Genomic DNA, 20,505 nt, shown 5'->3' with positions numbered 1-20,505 from the left:
AAATAAATAAATAATACCTTTCTAACTCATATAGAAATCATTTTTAAAACTGGAATTGCTCAATCTTCTGAGCCTGGAAATGTGTAGAAAAGCTCTACATGGAATATGTGGAACCTTCCCATCACAACAAGTAGGAAGAGTGGACCTTCTTCTTTCCTGTGTTAGTACCTGCATGATGCGGACATAGTCTGCCCGATGGATTTCACTCTCCTTTATCACCTTCTTCTTCAAGGTTGCAAGATTGCGCTCAAGATGCTCTCGCTGCCGTGTATACTCCTGGTGTAAATCTGTGTCAACCCCCACAATTTCCACCTAGAAATGCAAAGGAAATGAGCTCAAAGAAGATACAGCAGGCACCTGTTATTAAGGTGGAAGAACGCTCACTTACCATATCTGCCTTCTGCACATACTTCTCATAGATATCCTTGATGCTCTCCTTTAATTTCTTAGGCTCCTGGATAAGGCCTACACAGTTGTGAAGGTCTGTTTTAAATCGTTTCACAAGTGCTTCCATGTCTCGCTCCTGCAGCCAGAGGAACATTAAAGTTTGTTTCACCAGAATGCAATTATCTGTTGGTGAGGTCTTGCTGGCCAGGCCCTCAAACACTGTTGATGGAATGTATATTAATAAGAAGACATGGAACCCATAGGGAGAACAGCAGACTCAAAGTTGTAAAGCATTCCCAACTTTTTATCTTAAGAGATGAATACTAGAGTAACTCACATTTGTTCATCACTTGATATTCTGTCATTCAGTGATTTATTAGCTGGTAAGTGACAACTGAATTATTCAGTAAAAAGTACAGTCATGTATTTCAAAAGATATGAAGCAAATGCAAGGCTATAGATGATCCAAAAAATAGGGCAAATAATAAGTTCTCTGTTTCTAAGAATAACTGCCATGCCAATTTTTAAAATGGAAGACATATCAGTTTTGACAGTTGTATTACTAATATTTCTTTAGCACAAAATATAACTGTTTGGGCTTACCCTAAAGGCTGGATCGATGAGAGAGTAAAGGGGGGTCAGTGCTTCCAGGACACATTATATTCTTGCCTTTCACCAGGGGATGGTTCCCTTTTTTATAAGAATTAAAGTACAGTATTTACATTGACCCATGGATAAGCTAACCCAGGTTTTTGGTGTCAATTTTTTTGACTAACATTTCTAGACTTATACATGGGCATATACAGTATACAATACTTAATAAAAGTGTAAATGTAGAACATAAAAAATACAGACATGAGTAGTAGTAGCTTGGAATGTTATAAATAACAATTATGGCAATAGGTCAGAGAGCATTAGCCAAATGCCTAGGAAGTGGGTACATGCAGATCGAGCAATCGTTCCTGTCAAAATGCCATGCAAGAGTTTCACATTATCCAGAATTCTTGAGGCAAGAAACATTGGACTGTCTATTTTATATCACCCATGGTGTCAAATCAACATCTCTATTATTTTCTTTCCTTCTGCAAGACTTACCTTCTGCATCTCTTTATGCATCTCACGGTCTGTTGCTCTCAGCTTTAGCCGCAGCTCCGCTATGTTTAGTTCTAGCTGTGTGTTCTGCTTGTGGAAGCGTTCCAGTTCTCCCTCCATCTACACAGATGCACAGAAGAGAGAAAACTGTGGAGAAGGCCCATGACACAATGTGGCCTTCAGTCTAAACAAGATCCACAGCAAGAATGAGATTGTGTCATCAGTTCTCACCTCCTGGATCTGTTCCTTCATCATTTTTATGTCATTTTCACGTGGCTCTATTTGCTTCTTCAGCTCCTTTATTTTGTAATCTAGTACAAATTTGAATTTCTCCAACTCTTGGTTTTTTTTCTTCAGATCATAAATTCGTTTTTCCTGGGGAAAATAAACAAGTATGTAAGTGACATCTAAAAAATACAGGGACCTCTTACAACCTCATCTCTTGACCAGTCAGATACAATGGAGGCAGAAGTGATTTGTGTGAAACAATGGTGGAGGAAGGAGGAACATGGTTTGAAAAATGAATCAAGAATTCCAAGTTCCATCCCTCAGACAGGGTGGCAGAAAGGAAGCCTTTGTTTAGAAGGTTGGTTCTTTCTCACCAGTTAGATATTTGGGCTACAAGCATTAGCTGAAAGTAGTAGGTTGGGAAAAGAAACCAGGGAAAGAAGCATAGCCAAACCTCTCTAAGCACTTCACCTTGTCTTGAATAGTCTCATCTCTTTCTTGAATCTCTCTTTTCAGTCCCAGGATATCTTTCTCTAGGGATTTAATAATCCCTTGCAACTTCTGTTGCTCCACTTTCATTCCTTCAATGTCACTGCAGCGTTCTTCAATCTCTTTTTGGAGACTGTTGAACTAATGAACAAAGCATATTTTATTTGCCACAATGGAGCTACTTAATTGCTGTCTCATTGAATAACAGAACTATATGAATTACAGGCAAGAACCACTTCTCCTTGTCCTTGTAGATAGCTATAAGAGATGATCGTGTCACACCAAAAGATAGATTCTCACTAAGTATAAATATTGATTACCCACCAGATTTGGATCTGACAAATTATATCTTCCAATATAAGCACACCCAGACCCTGAGATCCAAAGGAGAGGCCCTTCTCTTGGTCCTGCCATTTTCATGGGCATGGTTGGTGACTGGGCCTTCTTGGTGGTTGCCCCTAAACTTTGGAGCGCCCTAGAATGCCCTCCGCCTTCTTGTCCTTCTCTTGGCAAGCCAAAACTTTTTTATTTGGACAAACATTTAGAATTAAAAATGTCTGTTAGTGCTGTATTGTTTTAATCATATTGATTATCGTTTTAAAAAATCTTTTTGCATGTATACTTTCAATATGGTTCTTAATTTAAGTCAGTTTTAATGTGACCTTTGATATCTTTTCAATTGTAATCTTTTCAGTGTGTAAGCCACCTTGTGTCCTAGTATAGAGGAAAAAAAGCAGGATATAAAAAAGTTAACAACAACAACAACAGAGGATAAATAATGTAAAAGGTAAAGCCTGAGAGACCACTGCTCTAATATCATAAGGCAACTGAAGGTAGATATTTGTTCCAAGTGATCAGAGGCATTACATTATTTTCACACCAAAACATGAAGAAAATTACATTAAGAATACATGAGATAATAAATTGCCATCATCAAGATTCAACATATTCAAGTTGTGTGTGTACACAGGCAGAGAATTATGTTTGCACAAACAGCCTTACTGTTATCCTTTAATTTCTTTACTCTTGCATTACATATTCATATTACACAAACTTTCAACTGTTACTCTGGCAGTAGTCAAAGTGGTATTTACATATTATTTAAATACATAGAAACAAATCAAGAGCATGAAAACCAGAAAAAGTTGACTACCTTCTTCCTCATGATTCCTGTCTCCCCCCTTTAGCCGCAGATTGGATTCTCTTTCCTCTCGAAGCCGCCTCTCATATTTTATTTTGATGTCCTGAATTTCCCGATCCTCATCTTCTTCAATTTGTTTCTTTGTTTCCTCAAATTCTCGAAGCTGTTGTCTTGCATCATCCTGAGCCTAAATGTTAGAGACGGCAAAGCAACAAGGAGAAATAAAAGGAATTTTAACAACTCTGCTGAGGATTAAACAACTATTAGGGATTGCCTGAAAGAGGCAAGATGCTTTTAGCCTGCCTATTAGGAAGAAGGATATCAATGTTCTGGGGATGCAAAGGCAGCATCATATTGTTGTGGTGCTTCAGGTCTTAATTAGCTGCACCTTAAGATACAGGACTCAGATAAAATCACTGAATGCAAAAAATACTGACTCACAAAGTCAGTAGATCAGAAAGTCTGGATGAGACAGGGTTTGTATTCAGCCTAAGTTAGGCACACTTTTTTTCTCACTAAAATAAATAAGACTACAATTTTACACTGGTTTCAGTGTAGCTAATGTAATTTAGATCCATCTTTATATCTACGGGAAGGTGAACGGTGGTTATTCAGAAAGATTCAGATAGTTAGTTATGCTATAGTAGGGAAAAACAAGGCTTTGGAGTATCATAGAATCCTATACAGGGGTACCCCGGGTTACGAATTTAATTCGTTCCGCCACCGCTTTCGTAACCCGAAAGGCTTTCGCAAGCCGAAAACCCATAGGCGCTAATGGGGAAAAGCCGCGATTTCGTGCGAAAAAGCGCCGAAAAGCACCAAAATTTCTTTCGTAACCCGAAATAACCTTCGTAACCCGGAACAGTTTTTTTCAATTGATTTTTTTCGTAACCCGGAAATTTCGTAAGGCGGCGCATTCGTATCCTGGGGTACCACTGTAGTTGGAAGAGACTACAAGTGCCACCCAGTCCAAACCCTGCCATGCAGGAATAACACAACCAAAGCATTCCTGAGATATGACCATCCAGACTCTGTTTAATAATCTCTGAAGGAGGAGACTCCATTACACTCCAAGGCAATGTGCTCCACCTAGAACAGCTCTTACCATCAGGGATTTGTTCCTAATGTTTAGGTGGAATCTCTTTTCCTGTAGCTTGAATCCATTGCTCTGTTTCCTAGTCTCTGGAGCAGCAGAAAATAAGCATGCTCCAGCCCTTCAAATATTTAAACATGGCTATCATGCCACCCATTAACCATTGCTTCTCCAAGCTAAACATACTGAGTTCCCTAAGCCTCTCTTTGTAAAGCATGAATTCCAGACATTTCACAATTTTTGCCGGGCTTCTCTGGATATACTCCAGCTTTCACTTTCTTCTTGAACTGTGGTGCCCAGACCTGGACAAAACATTCCAGGTGAGGTCTAACTAAAGGAGAATGGAATGATCTAGACACTATATACCTATCAATACAGCCTAGAATTCCATTGGCTGTCTTAGCTGCTGCATCACACTCCTGACTCATGTTCAACCTATAGTCCAGTAGGATTCCTAGATCACATGTACTGTTGTCAAGCCAGGTGTCTCCTATTCTATATCTGTTCATTTCATTTTTACCACCCAAGTGTAGTATCCTGCATTTCTCCCTGATGACATTCATTTTGTTAGTTTTAGTCTTACTCTCTAATCTGTTACCATCATTTTGAAGTTTGATTCTGCCCTCTGGGCTAATAACAACCCCTCTTAATTTACTGTCATCTGCAAGTTTGATAAGCATGCCCTCTATTCCACTATCCAAGTCATTGATAAAGATGTTGAAAAGCACTGGGTCAAGGACCAGGGACGTAGCCAAGGGGGGGGGGGTTCTTGGGGTCCGGACCCCCCCTTCCATTAGATAAAATGAATGGTGTGTGCTGCTGCACCACCGCACCCAAGCCCCATTATAATGGTGGCACTTAGTCTGGACCCCCCTTCCCAAAATCCTGGCTACGTCCCTGCAAGGACAGAACCTTATAGCACCTCACTAGTCACTTCCCTCCAGGATGAGGAGGAACCATTACTGACAGTGATAAAAAAGGATACATAAATATCCGAAATATTCTTTCGGCCTCTGAGGGAGAAAGAAGGCTGGCCCAGTTCCATCAGGGGTTGGCCTGAAGAAAGAGGCTCCTCCCTCCCTAACTGTCATCTTTCGGCCTCTGAGGGAGAAAGAAGGCTGGCCCAGTTCCATCAGGGGCTAGCCCGAAGAAAGAAGCTCCTCCCTCCCTAACTGTCATCTTTCGGCCTCTGAGGGAGAGAGTAGGCTGGCCCAGTTCCATCAGGGGCTAGCCTGAAGCAGAAGAGCCCTCCCTCCGGTCCATCTGCCTTGGTCCAGGCCTCAGAGGGAGAGAAGAATGCTGGACCTGATTCCCTCCCCCCCTCACCATTCCCTTCTCCTTTTGTGTCGTGTCTTTTAGATTGTAAGCCTGTGGGCAGGGAACTGTCTGTTATCCCCTCTATTGTAAACCGCTCGGATTCCCAGTGATTGGGCGGTATATAAATAAAACCTATTATTATTATTATTATAAATATGGCTGGAGCAACACTGATTAGATTTCTTTATGTGCACAGCCACAGCCCTGAATTTGCAAGACCTCAGCAGGGCTACTAATAACTGACAGTTTTGGAGGATTCTTATTTATAGGGTCATTGTAAGTCAAAACTGACTAGACATCACATAACAACAGCAGCAGCAGCAGCAGCAATACCATGTGATGCCGGAAATGCAACAGAAAAGTACTTTAAGCTATGATTTTTATAGCTATGGAAACCTGCTGGATTGGATTCCTCTGTAATTTCCTATATCACATTTTTAAAGTATGATGCTTGCCACATACAGAGAAAGCATTAAGATCTTAGTCAGAATTTTGCCATTCTAACCAATGGATTTCTGATCATAAAAAATGATCCACAAGAAATATAAACTTTTTGCTGCTCAGGCCAGACCACCAATAGATTTAGGACTGGGCTGGGATAGAATGGGAGGGTTATCCAGTCAGGGAGACATGATCAGGAGCGAACCCTAGTGAAAGTGAAAGCTGTGAGCAGCAGACAGAAAATGAATGCTTGTGTTCTTCCTATGTTCAAGCATAGTGGAAATTCTGTTTCCCTTGTGTGCTTTTTGCCCTTTTCTCATTCGTAGACAGAGATAGTTGCAAGTATGGAATTAGGTCCACTGGTCCAGAAGAGGTTTTGTCCCAGAGTGAAGAACTACCGAAGAATCGGGTCTTTGCATACTGAATGGAAATTTTCCTGGGTCCTAAAATGAATGCTTTCCTTGATTTACCCCCACTTCTTAAAACAGGGGTAGGCAACCTGCGGCCCGCGGGCCGAATGCGGCCCGGCAAGGCCTTGGGACCGGCCCCCGCCCAGTCCTGCTGCCGATTGCCGCCGGAGCCTTTGGCCTCTCGCGTGAGGGTGTGGGGCCTTTGGCGTATCAGGAGGACGTGGGCAAGGGGGGGCAAGCAGCAGGCAAGGGGGGCAAGCGGTGGGCAAGGGAAGCAATTGTCTATAGAAGCCTCCGAAACATGCATTTATATTAACATTTTTTAAAAAAATCAGCAAATTTTTAGCGTGCCCTCCATTTGAAAATTTTGTCCTACATTTGTCCCGGTTTATTTACTTATTTATTTTTTTTAAAAATATATATTTAATTATTTATTTTTTGGCTTCGGCCCCCCAGTTGTCTGAGGGACAGCAACCCGGCCCCCGGCTCAAAAAGGTTGCCTACCCCTGTCTTAAAAAATAAAATACACACAGCTCATACCTCTTCCAGCAGTGCAGTTTTTTCAAGCAGTTTTGCCTCATAATACTCTGTTAGCTCCTCCATTGCCTGGCTCTTGCTCTCTTCCATTTCATGAAGCTGCTTCTCATATTCCTCCTGCATGCGTTGGGATTTCATTTGCAGCTCCTGGTATTTCTCATATTCAAGCAACAGCTTCTGGTTGTTGCCAGATTCTGACCAGATGAATAAATGAATAGAAAAAGAAGAAAAGAATGCAAAATCTTACTTGACTCTATGTGGCAAGAAAGGTTTTTGCAAAAAATTAATTTATCTTACTGTGCCATGTATGTTAAGTTTTGTTCCATTCTTTGTGTATCTGTATTCCTTTTTTTGTGTATTTGTATTTGTGTACATTGTTTAATTGTATCTGTTCCCATTTTCCATTATTTGCTGCAATTCCAGCCAGAAATACAAGAGAATTTAGCAAAGTAGACAACAGTTAATGACAGACAGAGGTGAAAGGGAACTCTATGATAGAGATAGTTAGGCACGTTTTTTATGTACCAAATTCCAAGGTATCCCAGCAACATATCCAACCTGTGTGTTCATTTGTATGCTTCTTTTTATCTTAATTATTTTTATCCTTCTTTTTATCATTCTTAGCCATGCCTTTCATTTCTCTCTGACTTCACTGGGCAAGAAGATACAATTATAATTAAATATTTATTTTATTTTATACCCTGCCCTTCAGCCCTAATGGCTATCATGAAATATGGATTCATTTCCGTTATATTCAAACAAACTAGTGTCCTTATGTAGACTCAGGGAATACAATTATCCCAATGGCATGGAGAGAAAAGAGCATGATGAGAACCTTTCTCCCATTCTGGAGGGAAATGTTACTTAAGTTCCTCCTCACCTAAGTCTTGCACTTCTCTTGATTGCTTCTCTATTAGTTCTGTAAGTTGCTCTTGGTGTTGCATTTCCTGTTTTTCTTTCTCTGTTTTCAATACCTGAAATACATAGGAATAAAAATATAATTTGAAACTAAGTGTACTAGTTCTTCATTTCCTTCAAATCACTGCACGTTAGGAAAGGACAATTTTTATAAGGGAGATATTGCAATGCTGAGGATGCAACTAGTTTCCTCCACACCTGGTTTTTTTGTTTTCAGTGATTCCATTTCCTGGATGAATTTTTCAGTTAATTCCTTAATCTTTTCATTGTAATTCATGTCCTTGAGACGCAGCTGGTACTCATTTTCCATCTTCAGCTCTTCCACACGTGTTTTTAGCTCTAACATGACTTGTGTCTGCAGAGAAAGTAATTATAAGAGTATTAGCAAAAAGAGTCAGTTCATAAACATTATGGTATATGTATAAAATAACAGAAAAAAGGTCTTACGTGCAATAGCTTAAAGGAACTTTATTTTAGCTGATTTATTAACACAACAATCTCATACATATCTACTCAGAATTAAGTCCCACTGAATTCAATAGAACCTATTTCAAGGCAAGTGTGTACAGCAGGAGTGACCAAGTATAGCAAATCTAGGTGACAATTTTTTGCTCTTGATACTTTCCAAGGGCTGTATGGAGTGCTAAAAACGCTAATTGATCAACTGCAGTTTGAAGTCTGCTTCTGGGGTTTGTTTTTTTTTTTGAAAAAAATGAATTTCTGATGTCAAACAGTGGATGCTGGGTGGCTGGGTTACAACCTATTTAAAAAGTGAACAGCTGTTACTGCAGGCTTCCAGGACAGGCAAAAAAAAAGGGGGGGGGGATAATTTGGGGAATTCAGGGAAGTTGGAGCCATAAAAATAGCCTGTGGATGGGAGACTGCATGCTCTTTGCCACGGTCACATCTTGTGCATCCCTGCTCTGTGGTCCTGAATCCTAAATTAGTCATGGATATATATAACACACTTTATATACATACTGTATAACACAGTTTATACCTAAAAAGCTACCATATGTCAAGGCAGTGTGAATATGTTTCTAGCTTCACCTGTATAGGCACATGCATTTGCTGTAAGTGTAGCTTAGAGAAAGGAGCAAAGGTTTAGGTCTAATGTGTTTTAAACCTTCATCATGGGTCTATCTTAACTTTGTAGCTGCCCTCTCTACAACCTTGGTTCTTACTAGAGTGGTGCTGTCTACACACTGGGATTAGATGATATTGAGACTATTGATGTTGTATCCTCTTCCACTTGGAAACACATATGGGGATCCTTAAAGCAGTATGAATGAGTTGTATACTGACCTTTTCTTCCATATCTGTTCTTGTGATCAACACTTCATCAGAGTACGGCACATCTCTTTCTCTTTTCAGTCCTCGTCCCTCTTTGTCATATACTTTCCAAATAATTATGCAGCCATCTTCTGCCGACGTTAGCAGGAACTGATCATCAGAAGTTACGGACATCTGGAAAAGTGGTGGTGGTGGGGAGAACAACAACAGAGCTGCACTGAGAAAGAACAGTTGAGGAGTTGGAGAAAAAGGACAGTGGAGAGAATCAACTGATTTCCCCTCTGAATTCATAAAAAATATGTAAGCGGAACCACAATCTAGTAATTTTCTGCCTTTTGCTAATGGCTTTGACCATTACAAGCAAGCACAGAAAGAAGAACATCTCTTGTTGCACTACTTCTTGTACATCCAGTTTGATGAGAAAGTGCTTGGGTGTGAAGCCAACTTGAGTAACTAATGGCTACAAGGAGCTTGCTAGACTACATTATACAGCGCTCTGTGCATTTGACTGCAAGAGCTCAATTGCACTCTTACTTTTGATAATCCTGTTGTTGCCACTTCTCTTGACACTGAAACTGCAATCACTTAGGTGCAAGGCGGCTGGTATTGGAAGAATGCACAGAAGATCACCCTGGATGGGGGTGGTGGGGTGATAGCTTTTCTGAGACTGAAACACAACATTATATCACTGTTTGTCCACAGGACTGGTTCTGGAAGACTGCTTCTTGTAGGATATCTCTGCTGCCTCCATTTAAGTTTCCAGCAGTGACACAAAATATACTATAAGAGTATTTGTGCATTAGCTTTTCAATGTCTTGTGTAAAACTAATGTACAACTGGCAACCTGTGCTTTTCAGATAGGTATTGCAGTCCAATAACATTGGGAGGCCCAAGTTGTTCATGTTTTGAATGGATGGAATGCATTTTCACCATATCCCACTGACTTCTACTGGAGTATATTGCATTTCATGTCTTGCAATTCCCATTAAACTACTATATGATAAACATTGCAAATTTAGATATGTTTAGATGCCCACTTGTGGCTCATCTTGTAATGTAGGTTGTGCAATTCTGCCTTATTAGATATTGTATAGTGAGAAAGAGAAGAGATTCACAAAGCATACCACAATAAAGATCACTTGAAGACTAAGCTTGCATTTTACCTTGGTGACAGGACCAGAATGGGCTTGATACTCATTGAATTCCTTGTGGACAGGGAGTGGGTATTTCATGGATCGGATAGTTCCTGTGGATGTTCCAGTGAACACCATGCGCCCAGAATGAGCTACCACTATGCATGTGTAGACAACATCAAATGTAGGTACTTCTCGCAGGATCTGAAAGACAGGTCTACAATGTTGTGGTTCACATGTAGAAAGTCATAGAGAAATGAGTGATTTTGAACTGAAAAGTGGCCAATGGTACACAGTTTTACCATCCACACCAGGTGTGTTCTGCTCCCCTCCCTTCTGACCTGGCATACAATTAGCCTGAGACTTTCCTCCCAATTGAGGAGATGAGTAAAAAAATTAATTTAAAAAAAATCACATTTTGTTTGCACTAAGTTGAGCCAGAATTCGTACACTCTTTTATACTTATTTCCAATATCAATATACTTGTATTAACTTTCATTTTAAATATTCAAAATTGATGTATAATTAGAACAGGATAAAACCATAGCTAAAAAAGATAAAATGATATAAAAGTAAATTCATAAAGCCATTCATTAAAAAAAACAGGAGTTAACTTCAGAGTTAACTACAGAGCAACTACAAAGTTAACAGTTAGGAAAATGAACAGGAAAATGCTAGTCTTCAGCTGGCAAGGGAAATACCCAACACTGGGTTCTTGCCTAATTTCAATGGTGAGACCATCATTAGTGAGAGAAATACAGAGAAATACAGCCATAAACAAACAAGCCGTGGTGCAGACACCTGCCCTCTTCCACAACTCCAAAGGTGAGGACCAATGTGATCTATATGATAGAATGATGCATTGTAACAGAACAGAATGAATAAGAACAATGAAAACATCTGGCACTACATGGAACAATTAGCCTAAACTGCTAGAACTATAAATGAGTGTTGCCAGCTATACCACTGCATTTCACTGAGGTATAGCTGTACTTTCTGCAACACTGCATCTACATGGGCTCACCGAAGAATCACAAATCTCCTTGATGGAATGATCGGATCCAACAGCAAAGACAACTTTTGAATCTGGGGATATCGCCACTCCACTGTAACTGCAGGATTTCAGAACACACTCAGATTCCCTCTTGCCATTCTGGAGGTTCCACTCATATACTGCCCCATCTGTGCCACAGGAGACTAGTTTATAATCATCCATACTCCACACAACTGATCGCACCTGGAGAGGCAGAAAGGAGATAAGAATATGCAGAATGTCCAGGCTCCTCATTAGTGCATAGAGAAGTCTGCTGACTGGTATTGTTCCTAGTTACCTTAGTGCAATTGTATCCAAATATCTTTCTTAACAGATGCAGTGATGGAAGAAAAGAGGTGCCAATGCTTGTATACAGGGATTAGTGAGAGGGAACTCTAGAGAGCATGTCTGCCCTTTTGTTTTACCTCTGTTTCTTTGATTTATGTACTCAAGCTTCCTTCCTGCCTACAGAGGATCATTTACCCCTTTCCCCAAAAGTTATTTATTGTTTTGTCTCTTTTTTTGACTGGGAAGGGCGCATCCATGAGGCTCCCATTTCAAGATGGCTTACGTCCACAAAAGACAGCCAGCTTTAGAGGCTCTTCTATTGAAATCTAAGTACATAATTTATTTTATCTGTCTCCTTTCCTAACCTAAGATGAATTTCCTGAAATAATAAATGTAACATTTCCTTTTTTTCCGCCTTACAAAAGCATCCTGAGTATTCTCTCCTCTTTTCTACCACAAACTCATATTGCACTGGCTACAGTCCTCTGCTTCATATATGTCTCCGGGACTTTTGCATTAACAATTTAACCCTGAGCAGTCAGAATAAGCATTCCTATGATAACAGAGGGGATCAGGCTAAGGGGATCAAGAATAATGTTGTATAAACCAAAGCCAGGATATGGTAGTTACAGCATCTAGGTAATGGCAAGAATGGGTTTGCCGTTTATCATTTCATTTATTTTTTTCTGAAGTTGTGTTTTCTCCAGTTCCTGTGGTCTTTTAAAGGAAATTAGTGAACAGTTAAAAATACTATTTTTCAGCAAAATCTACTTGCTTAGTGCTTAAATTTTATGGCTATCACAAATTATTAATACCGTTGTTAATGCCCTTAATAGGCACTGAGGGTTTTTTTTAAAAAAATTAAGATGTTTACAATTTTGTCTCACATATATTTTGTTTTAATAATCCAAAATGGTTTAATTACTGGAATTGCTTATAAAATTATTCCAAAATATAAAAATATGCAGTAACATGGACATATTTCAATAAATATACTTTATTCCAGAGCAACCCTTCCACTTTTGACTAGTCTCTTATACCAACTCCTATATATCTCCTTTATTTCCCTCAGTAATCTTCTAGCTTCTTTCACTATAAATTAGACCAAAAATACAATATAGTAAAACGAATGGCAGAACCAGAGATAGCTCAAAAGGATCATCTCTACATCTGTTCCTTAGGAAGTTAGGAGACTGGATATTTCCAGAAGAGGCTTTATTGTATATTTGCCCTACCTCATTAACTCAGTTTTACAGAGGGTACAGACATTTCTTCAATATGCCCATCTCCCTCACATGTTTTCGTACTGCTTCTATCTTCTTCCTTAAGGAAAAAAAATCAATTGCAGAGGGAAAAACAAAATAGCTGTACTTTGCTTTCTTGATGAAAGCATGAAGAGCTCTGTGTTTGGAAGCCCCTTTAAGAAGTAGCACTCACACCAAAGAAATCAATGGTAGAGTGTAGATGGGTGGGAGGGAGTGCAGGATGCCTAAAGAGGTGTGTGTGGCACCACTGCTTCTCAAATATCTGCCTTTTGGCAGAAATGGGCTGTGGCATTTGCCTGTATCCTGTTAAAATGCTAAAGAGATTGTGTGAGTGGGGCAAGGTTCAGTGGAAGCAGAAAAGAGAGGCTCTAGGGTGTTTTTAAAAATAAATTTTAAATATCCATTTGAAAAATAATTCCATATTTTTAAGTTTTTTAAAAAAAAACTTAGTCTTTTATAATTTTCTCTAAAAACATCACATATTATCAAAATTTTACTTCACCCACATTAAACTATGTACAGTCGTCTCTCCATATCTGCAGACTTACCTTTTGCAGTTTCGATTACATGCAAATGGCAAGCCCACAGCTCCCTCCCTCCTTCCCTTCCTTCTTTCCCTTCCGCCCTCCCTTACCTTATGGCTGGCGCAGCCTTGCTCCAGTCAGCGCAGCCTTCCTCCGGCTAGTGTGACTATTTTCCTGGCTGGCCAAGACAGCCGAGGTAAGCCTGTGCTGGCCAAGACCAGCTGGGGAAATGGTCATGCTGGCTGGGGCAAGGCTGTGCCAGTCAGAAGAGGTGCTTGTCTCAGCGGGCGCAGCTTACCTCAGTGGGTGTGGCCTACTTCCAGCCACCGCAGCCTTGCCCTGGCCGAAGCAAGGCTGTGCGGGTCGGAGAAACAGCCAGGCCAGCCAGGGCAAGACTGTGCCAGCCAGAAGGAGCCCTTGCCTTGGTCAGGGTAGTCTTCTTCCAGTCAGTGCAGCTTTGCCCCAGCCAACATTACTGTGTTCCCTGCTGGCGCAGCCTTGCTACAACCAAGACAAGACCATGCCTGCTGGAAGTAGGAAGCGCCCACCGAGGCAAGGCGGGACTGGCTGGAAGAAAGCTGCTTCCGGCTGAGAAAAGGCCATGCTGACCGAGGCAAGAGCGTCTTCTAGCTGGTGTGGTCTTGCCCTGGCAGCATGGTCATTTTCCCAGCCGGTGTGGCCTTGCTCCGGCTAGGGTAGGGCCATGCCGGCCAGAAGAAGATGCACATTTAAATTACTTTGCTTTGGCTAGATTATATCCAAAATTACTTCTAACTAAAGCCACCAAATAGATGAAAGTTCTGAATAACTAAATCTATTGTTTGTGAAAAGTCGCTTGAACTACATTTACATTGACAGGGAACTAGTTGCTGAAAAAAAACCTTGTATTCCTATTCTTTAGTTTTTAGCTGATTTGTAATAAAAAGAATCGAGCCCTAGTCAGACCTTCCACTAGTTTCTTTGAGATTCCATCATTCTTGGGTTTCAGAGATTTTCTGTTTATCTCGCTCTACACAACAGGTGGCACCCACTCACCTTCCCATTGTGTCCTTTCAGGTTAATAGTATTGTCAAAAGTTGTGGAGGAGTAAATGTGGATCACATTCCCATTTACTGCTGCAAAGAGATGACCCCCTGTGCTGAAGGCACACTGTAGAAAGAAAACTAGAGATAGTATGAAACATGAAAAATCTACACAAATGCCTTCTTTGTAAAAATAACTGTTAGTCACAATTTGGAGACGATGTGAATGCAGCTTCTAAGTATCCATGCTTATGCGATTTCATTGTGAGTACCTGCACTGGTTGTTAGTAGACAGCATTATTTTGCTATCATTTTGTCTGTTTCCATTCAAGCACTTTAGCCTGAAAGGCTATATTTTATCTGGGGATGTGCCAGTCAACACATCTACAGACACAGTGGGGAAACATTTGAAGCATAAGATCTGGATTCCAATTTAGGAAGTATCTCAGGAATACATTCCAGTTAAGGATGAGACTGAAGACATGGGTTGGGGCCAGTGGTATTCTTAGCAATTTGGATATTTTCTCATAAAGAATATAAAGCATGGATTTATTTTGTAATCATATATCAGGAGTAAGTCCCAATGCAATAAGTATCATGCTTGGAAAGTACAGCTTAGTTGTATGCTACAGCTTTGGTGCCTGCAAAACACAGCTCAAGTCCATGCAGGGTATTTTAAGTTACCTTTAATATAATCTTATCTCCAATCATTTCAGTTTGCAGATCAGATGTGGAAACCCTGTGAGCCACATCTAGCCCATGCATTAGACTGAGGATTCCAATCCCTGCTTTGCTGAAGTAGAAGAGATAGCAGTGACCCTTTCTATACTCAGGCATGGTATCTCCTAACACTGTTAAATAAGTAACAGGGCATGATTACGTGCAGACATCCAGGGCTTTCCTCAACAGAATCATTAGGAGAGCCCAAAACAGCTGCAGGGTGACTTATTGCATTTTGAGTTACTAGCACTGTTTCAAAATCCTTTCGTTCACTTCACATTTGCTTCTCTTCAAAATTATCCCTACTCCCTTTCTAACCTTTTCAGAGTTAACATTTTGTGGATGTACAACTTTCATTTCACTAATTTTTTGACTGAAATTTAATTGTTCTTTAATAGAATGTTACTTTATTATCTACATGCTATGATGTAGTCTGCACATGTGCACCAGTACATGTGTCCTGAGCAAGGGTGGTAACAAATCTTCCCCCCTTAAAATCTGTACCATAACATTATGTTCCCGCTGCACCTTCTAATATGATGCCAAAGGTTCCTTCCACATTTTTTTTTCTTCTGGTATGCCCATTGAAAAGTCTTTGTCAATTCCCTTCCCTGCAGTACTCACCTCTCTGCACCCTCGTACATTGAAGTCTTTGAAAGCTCGTATGTCATCAATTAGCAGATTCATAAGTCTCAATTTGTCAGCAAAACCGACCAAAACATAGAGACCACTAGGATGCAGGGCAAGTGCATATGCTTCTTCTTGGTATTCCTTATATAGGTCCAGTGTACTGCAGGAAGAAGAGCCATATCATTCTGTGCATAGGACAACTTTCTCTGTAATAAAGCTACAACATGTGCTATTCATGTCACAGCTTCTCCCTCATGCTGTTCAACATTTACATGAAACCGCTGGGAGAGATCATCCGGAGACATGGGGCGAGGTGTTATCAGTACGCTGAGGACACCCAAATATGGTTCTCTATGTCTCGGACTGATGCAGTGACTAGGGAAGGCATCTCTCCTCTGAACGCCTGCTTGAAGTCGGTAATGGGCTGGATGAGGGAAAACAAACTCAGAGTGAATCCAGTAAAAATGGAAGTACTAGTGATAGGTCCCCAAGGTCTAAGGAAAGATATTTGTCCATCTGTCTTTGACAGGGTCACACTTCCCCTGAAGGACGAAGTTCGTAGTCTAGGAGTACTCCTGGATTTGTCCCTACAGTTGTCATCTCAAGTAGATGCGACGGCCAGGAGTGCTTGCTATCAACTTTGGTTGATACGCCAACTGTGACCCTACCAGGACCAAAGGGACCTTTAAATGGTAGTACATGCTCTGGTAACCTCTCGTCTAGACTTCTGTAATGCGCTCTACATGGGGCTACCCTTGTACCAAGTTCAGAAGCTTCAATTAGTACAAAATATGGCAGTCAGGCTAGTTACCGGCTCTTCAAGGTTTGACCATATAACACCTATACTGAAAGATCTTCACTGGCTCCCTATTAGCTTCCGGGCACAATACAAGGTGTTGGTTATTACCTATAAAGCCCTACATGGCTTGGGCCCGAGTTACTTAAGGGACTGCCTCTCCCTTCATAATCCGCCCGGCACCCTCAGATCATCAAGTACAGTACAAATTTATTGGAAACAAGGAATCCCAAATATGCCTTTGCAAAGAGCCTTTTCTATAAGGGCTCCAAGTTTGTGGAACAGCCTTCCTGAGGACATCCGCCTGGCGACCTCACTACAGGTATTCAAGAAAACGATTAAAACCAAGCTTTTCCGCCAAGCTTACCACGATATGATATAATATACTGACTGACATGTTCCCTGAAAGAGATGATGTTCTATTCCTCAATTGTATTGTTAACTGGTAAGTTAACTGATACAGTAATTGTTATTGATATGCTGAGATTTTAATGTTAGTAACTTGCTTAAAGATTTCTATGTATATGTTGGATTTTATCTAGTCTGTAACCCCGCTTCGATCCAATGGGAGAGGCGGGGAAACATAAGTAAAATTTTATTATTATTATTATTCACTAAAATGGTCAAATACATTGAAACAGACCACAAAGGAGAACAAGGATTACTTGACATAGTAAAAGACTTACCCATCTAATTCAATACATACAAACAGAGCAGCAAAAATAATCTGGTACTATTTCACATAATAAATAATGTATAGTTACAGGAATGTTCATACTACTTGCTCACATTGCTACACAGTGATACCTGATTGTAGACAGAAAGCCATCTATCAGAGCTGCTGGTCTCCAGATGCTTTCAAACTAGCCATAAAAAAGTTTTAGGAAATAAAAGTAGCATTGTTATAGGAGCCAACTAGGTTACTGTTTGGAGCAAAGATTATTAAGGGGTTGTACATACGGGTGGCTGCACATTGTTCCCGGAGCAGCCAAACCGCACCGGAATGATACGCAACCAGGAAGAAAGTTTCTTCCTTGTGGCGTCATAAGGGCTGCAATGCAGCCCTATGATGTGCGGATACTGCACATTGTGTACGTAATCATGGCAGCCCCCCATGTAGACAGGAGGCTGGCACGATGGTAGTGGTGGTATGTTCTAGGGTTCCGAAGCATGCAGTTGCTGCGCGCTCCGGAACTCTAGAATCAACGTCGCCATCTGTACTGGGCCTAAATCCATGAAGTCATACACCTAGGGACATTGAAATATGGTATTACCTGCATATCTACTACTGGTTAATATAGTGCTGTTGATAATCATCTGATGTATTCATACACCTCTGCTTGCTGTTAAGTACTGTTTATTTACCTTTCTGCTTGCTTAACTTCCTATAAAGTAAGAGTGGGCAAAATGTGCCTCCCTGGCTGTTCAGTTCTTTTGACCTAAAACTGGACACCTGTACTCCACAAAGGTGTAATCTGCCATTTTAGAGCATTTTGCCTCCTAGGTCTGTTTCAGGTGTGTGTGTGCATTGAAACCAGGACTGCCTAGAATTTACATGCAGTTTTTGAAAAAAAAGGCATACCCAAGATCTAAAGGTGTTTGAAATTGCTAATTGTGCTCCAAGCAGGAGTCTAGGGGTATGACTGGTCAGTTTTGGAAAGGCACCCTCTCCCACATGGTAGGTGTGGGATAGATGCAGCCCTCCAGGGTCCCAAGGGAACTTATAAAGCTACTCGGCTGCTAGAAATTTCCCATTCCTGTTATAATTGTACACTGGTAAAGTTTAAAATATTGTCTGCCTACAGGATTTTTGTATGTTTACTATTGGTTTTTTTTTTTTTACTATGTTTAGTAACACAAACATTTTGTATTGACTTGTTTAAATATGTTGCTGGTTTAAGTGCCATATTTACCACCCACACCACCATACCAAACAATTGCTAATAGAAGCCTGTGATCTTCTTTTCCATAAGTTGGTTGCATTTTACAAGCTATACTTTCAATATTTGTATGTATGCAGTGTATCACTGTTATCCTTTTTTATTCTCCAGAATTATAGTTGATTATGTTTTATTACTTGGTTTCGTAGTTCCAGATGCGGACAGATTTGTCCAGTGAACAGGTAGCAACAAGGGGTTTGCGAATGCAGGTATCCAAGCCAGTAATAGAAGAAGAATGTATAGGGAAATTCAAGTATTCAAAGCGAGCCACGTCCCCCTAGAGAGATAGGAAAATGTTAGCTAGAAATACTCACATTACTTCCTAACAAATTTCAGGGAAAGTGAACTTTAATCTATGAAGCAAAGAAAGCATTTAATATGCACTATATTTATCACAGTAAAGGGTTGTTGACTAAGGCTGGTTCCATTTATGTATATTTTATTTATCATTGAAAAAAGAGAACATGTGAATTTTGTACACCAATGACTACAGAACAATTCAATTGAGAAGGCCCAATCAGAAGTCCTCAGTTGGTAAAATAAGTACATGAATATGAATGGAAATAGTACACATCATAGTTCTTGAAAAGGTTTTCTGCTATACAGTGTGCCTGTGCCATACGCAGGCGCACCTAGACAGCTCCAAGCTTACATTGAAGCTGCACAATAATTAAACAAATGGTGCCTGTGCCCATGCTGCAAGCATGAACTGCATTAATTGCAATGGAGTGTGAGCATATGCGGAATTCCCCTTACACGGGGGGGATCCAGAACGGATCCCCTGCATAAGGGAAGGGCCCACTGTACGTATTTGAAGTAGTTTTCTGCTATACATATTTGAAATACAGAGCTACATTCGATGAAGCACTGGATTGTCCAGATACCACTAGCTTCTCCTTTTTAATGCAGCACTGGTTAGAAATAAATCTCTAGCAAATGATAGAAAAATTAAATTAGACAAACAAAAGTGCAATCAACTTTTTCCCAAAAGCTTTTGAAAAGTATCTGAATATTAAAAGATAATAGGCCTGGCATATAGAATCATAGAATCGTAGAGTTGGAAGAGACCACAAGGGCCATCCAGTCCAACCCCCTGCCATGCAGGAAATCCCAATCAAAGCATACCTGACAGATGGCCATCCAGCCTCTGCTTAAAGACCTTCAAAGAAGGAGACTCCACTACACTCTAGATTATAGATGTTATGGCAGAGGGTGGGCTGCTGGCAGCTGCATCTTCATGTCAATGCTCCCAGACACAAGCCACAAGACACTCCCCCCACACACACCCTAACCCCCCCCCCCCAACAGTTCAATGGTTTTGCTCACCCAAGCCCCCAACATACCTTAGAAACAAGCATAACCTCTTCCAAAATTGGCTGAAATCGATGCCACTTCATGTTTCAATTTTGTCAGACTTTGGGGGGGTTGTGCTGTGTTGTGGGGGCAGCTTTGAGCTGTTTGGGGGTATATGGGGATGACAAAATTCTATCAGAAAATAGTTTTTAATTATGTAGGGGGTCTGGTGGTGTTCAAGGTTTTTGGGGCTGCACTTTGCCCACTCCTACTGTGCAGTGACTAGTACTTTTCATGTGCACTTGCTAGATGTGGTTACCATTGAAATTGTGACTATGGCAGTATTGTATTATGTGTATTAACATGTTATATTGTTAATCTTTCCTACAAGGGTTTAAGTCAGAATGGGAATGATGTGGTTCCCCAGATGTTGACAGAGTGCAATTGCCAGCATAGCCAGTGACAATAAATGTTGAGAATTGCTATCTAACATCTAGAGGGCCACATGATTCCCA

At 40.6% G+C, this 20,505-nt stretch overlaps 1 protein-coding gene across 1 annotated transcript; it reads right to left on the bottom strand.

Annotated features, from left to right (window-relative positions):
• Window positions 1-21: 21 nt before the first annotated feature.
• Window positions 22-20,094, bottom strand: LOC121917682 (cilia- and flagella-associated protein 57-like). Its single transcript, XM_042443804.1, is given in 17 exon segments — window positions 22-312; window positions 389-523; window positions 1,483-1,599; window positions 1,711-1,854; window positions 2,179-2,337; window positions 3,350-3,376; window positions 3,378-3,524; window positions 7,139-7,329; window positions 8,016-8,113; window positions 8,257-8,408; window positions 9,359-9,520; window positions 10,510-10,683; window positions 11,504-11,716; window positions 14,625-14,738; window positions 15,956-16,121; window positions 18,835-18,974; window positions 20,041-20,094. Coding segments are annotated over 17 exon segments (2,484 nt in total).
• Window positions 20,095-20,505: the final 411 nt, after the last annotated feature.

The sequence above is a fragment of the Sceloporus undulatus genome, unplaced genomic scaffold (genome assembly GCF_019175285.1).
Source record: "Sceloporus undulatus isolate JIND9_A2432 ecotype Alabama unplaced genomic scaffold, SceUnd_v1.1 scaffold_96, whole genome shotgun sequence".
NCBI classification, from domain to species: domain Eukaryota; kingdom Metazoa; phylum Chordata; class Lepidosauria; order Squamata; family Phrynosomatidae; genus Sceloporus; species Sceloporus undulatus.
The sequence above is the reverse complement of the archived record's forward strand: the minus strand, read 5'-3'. Positions and strand labels throughout refer to the sequence as shown.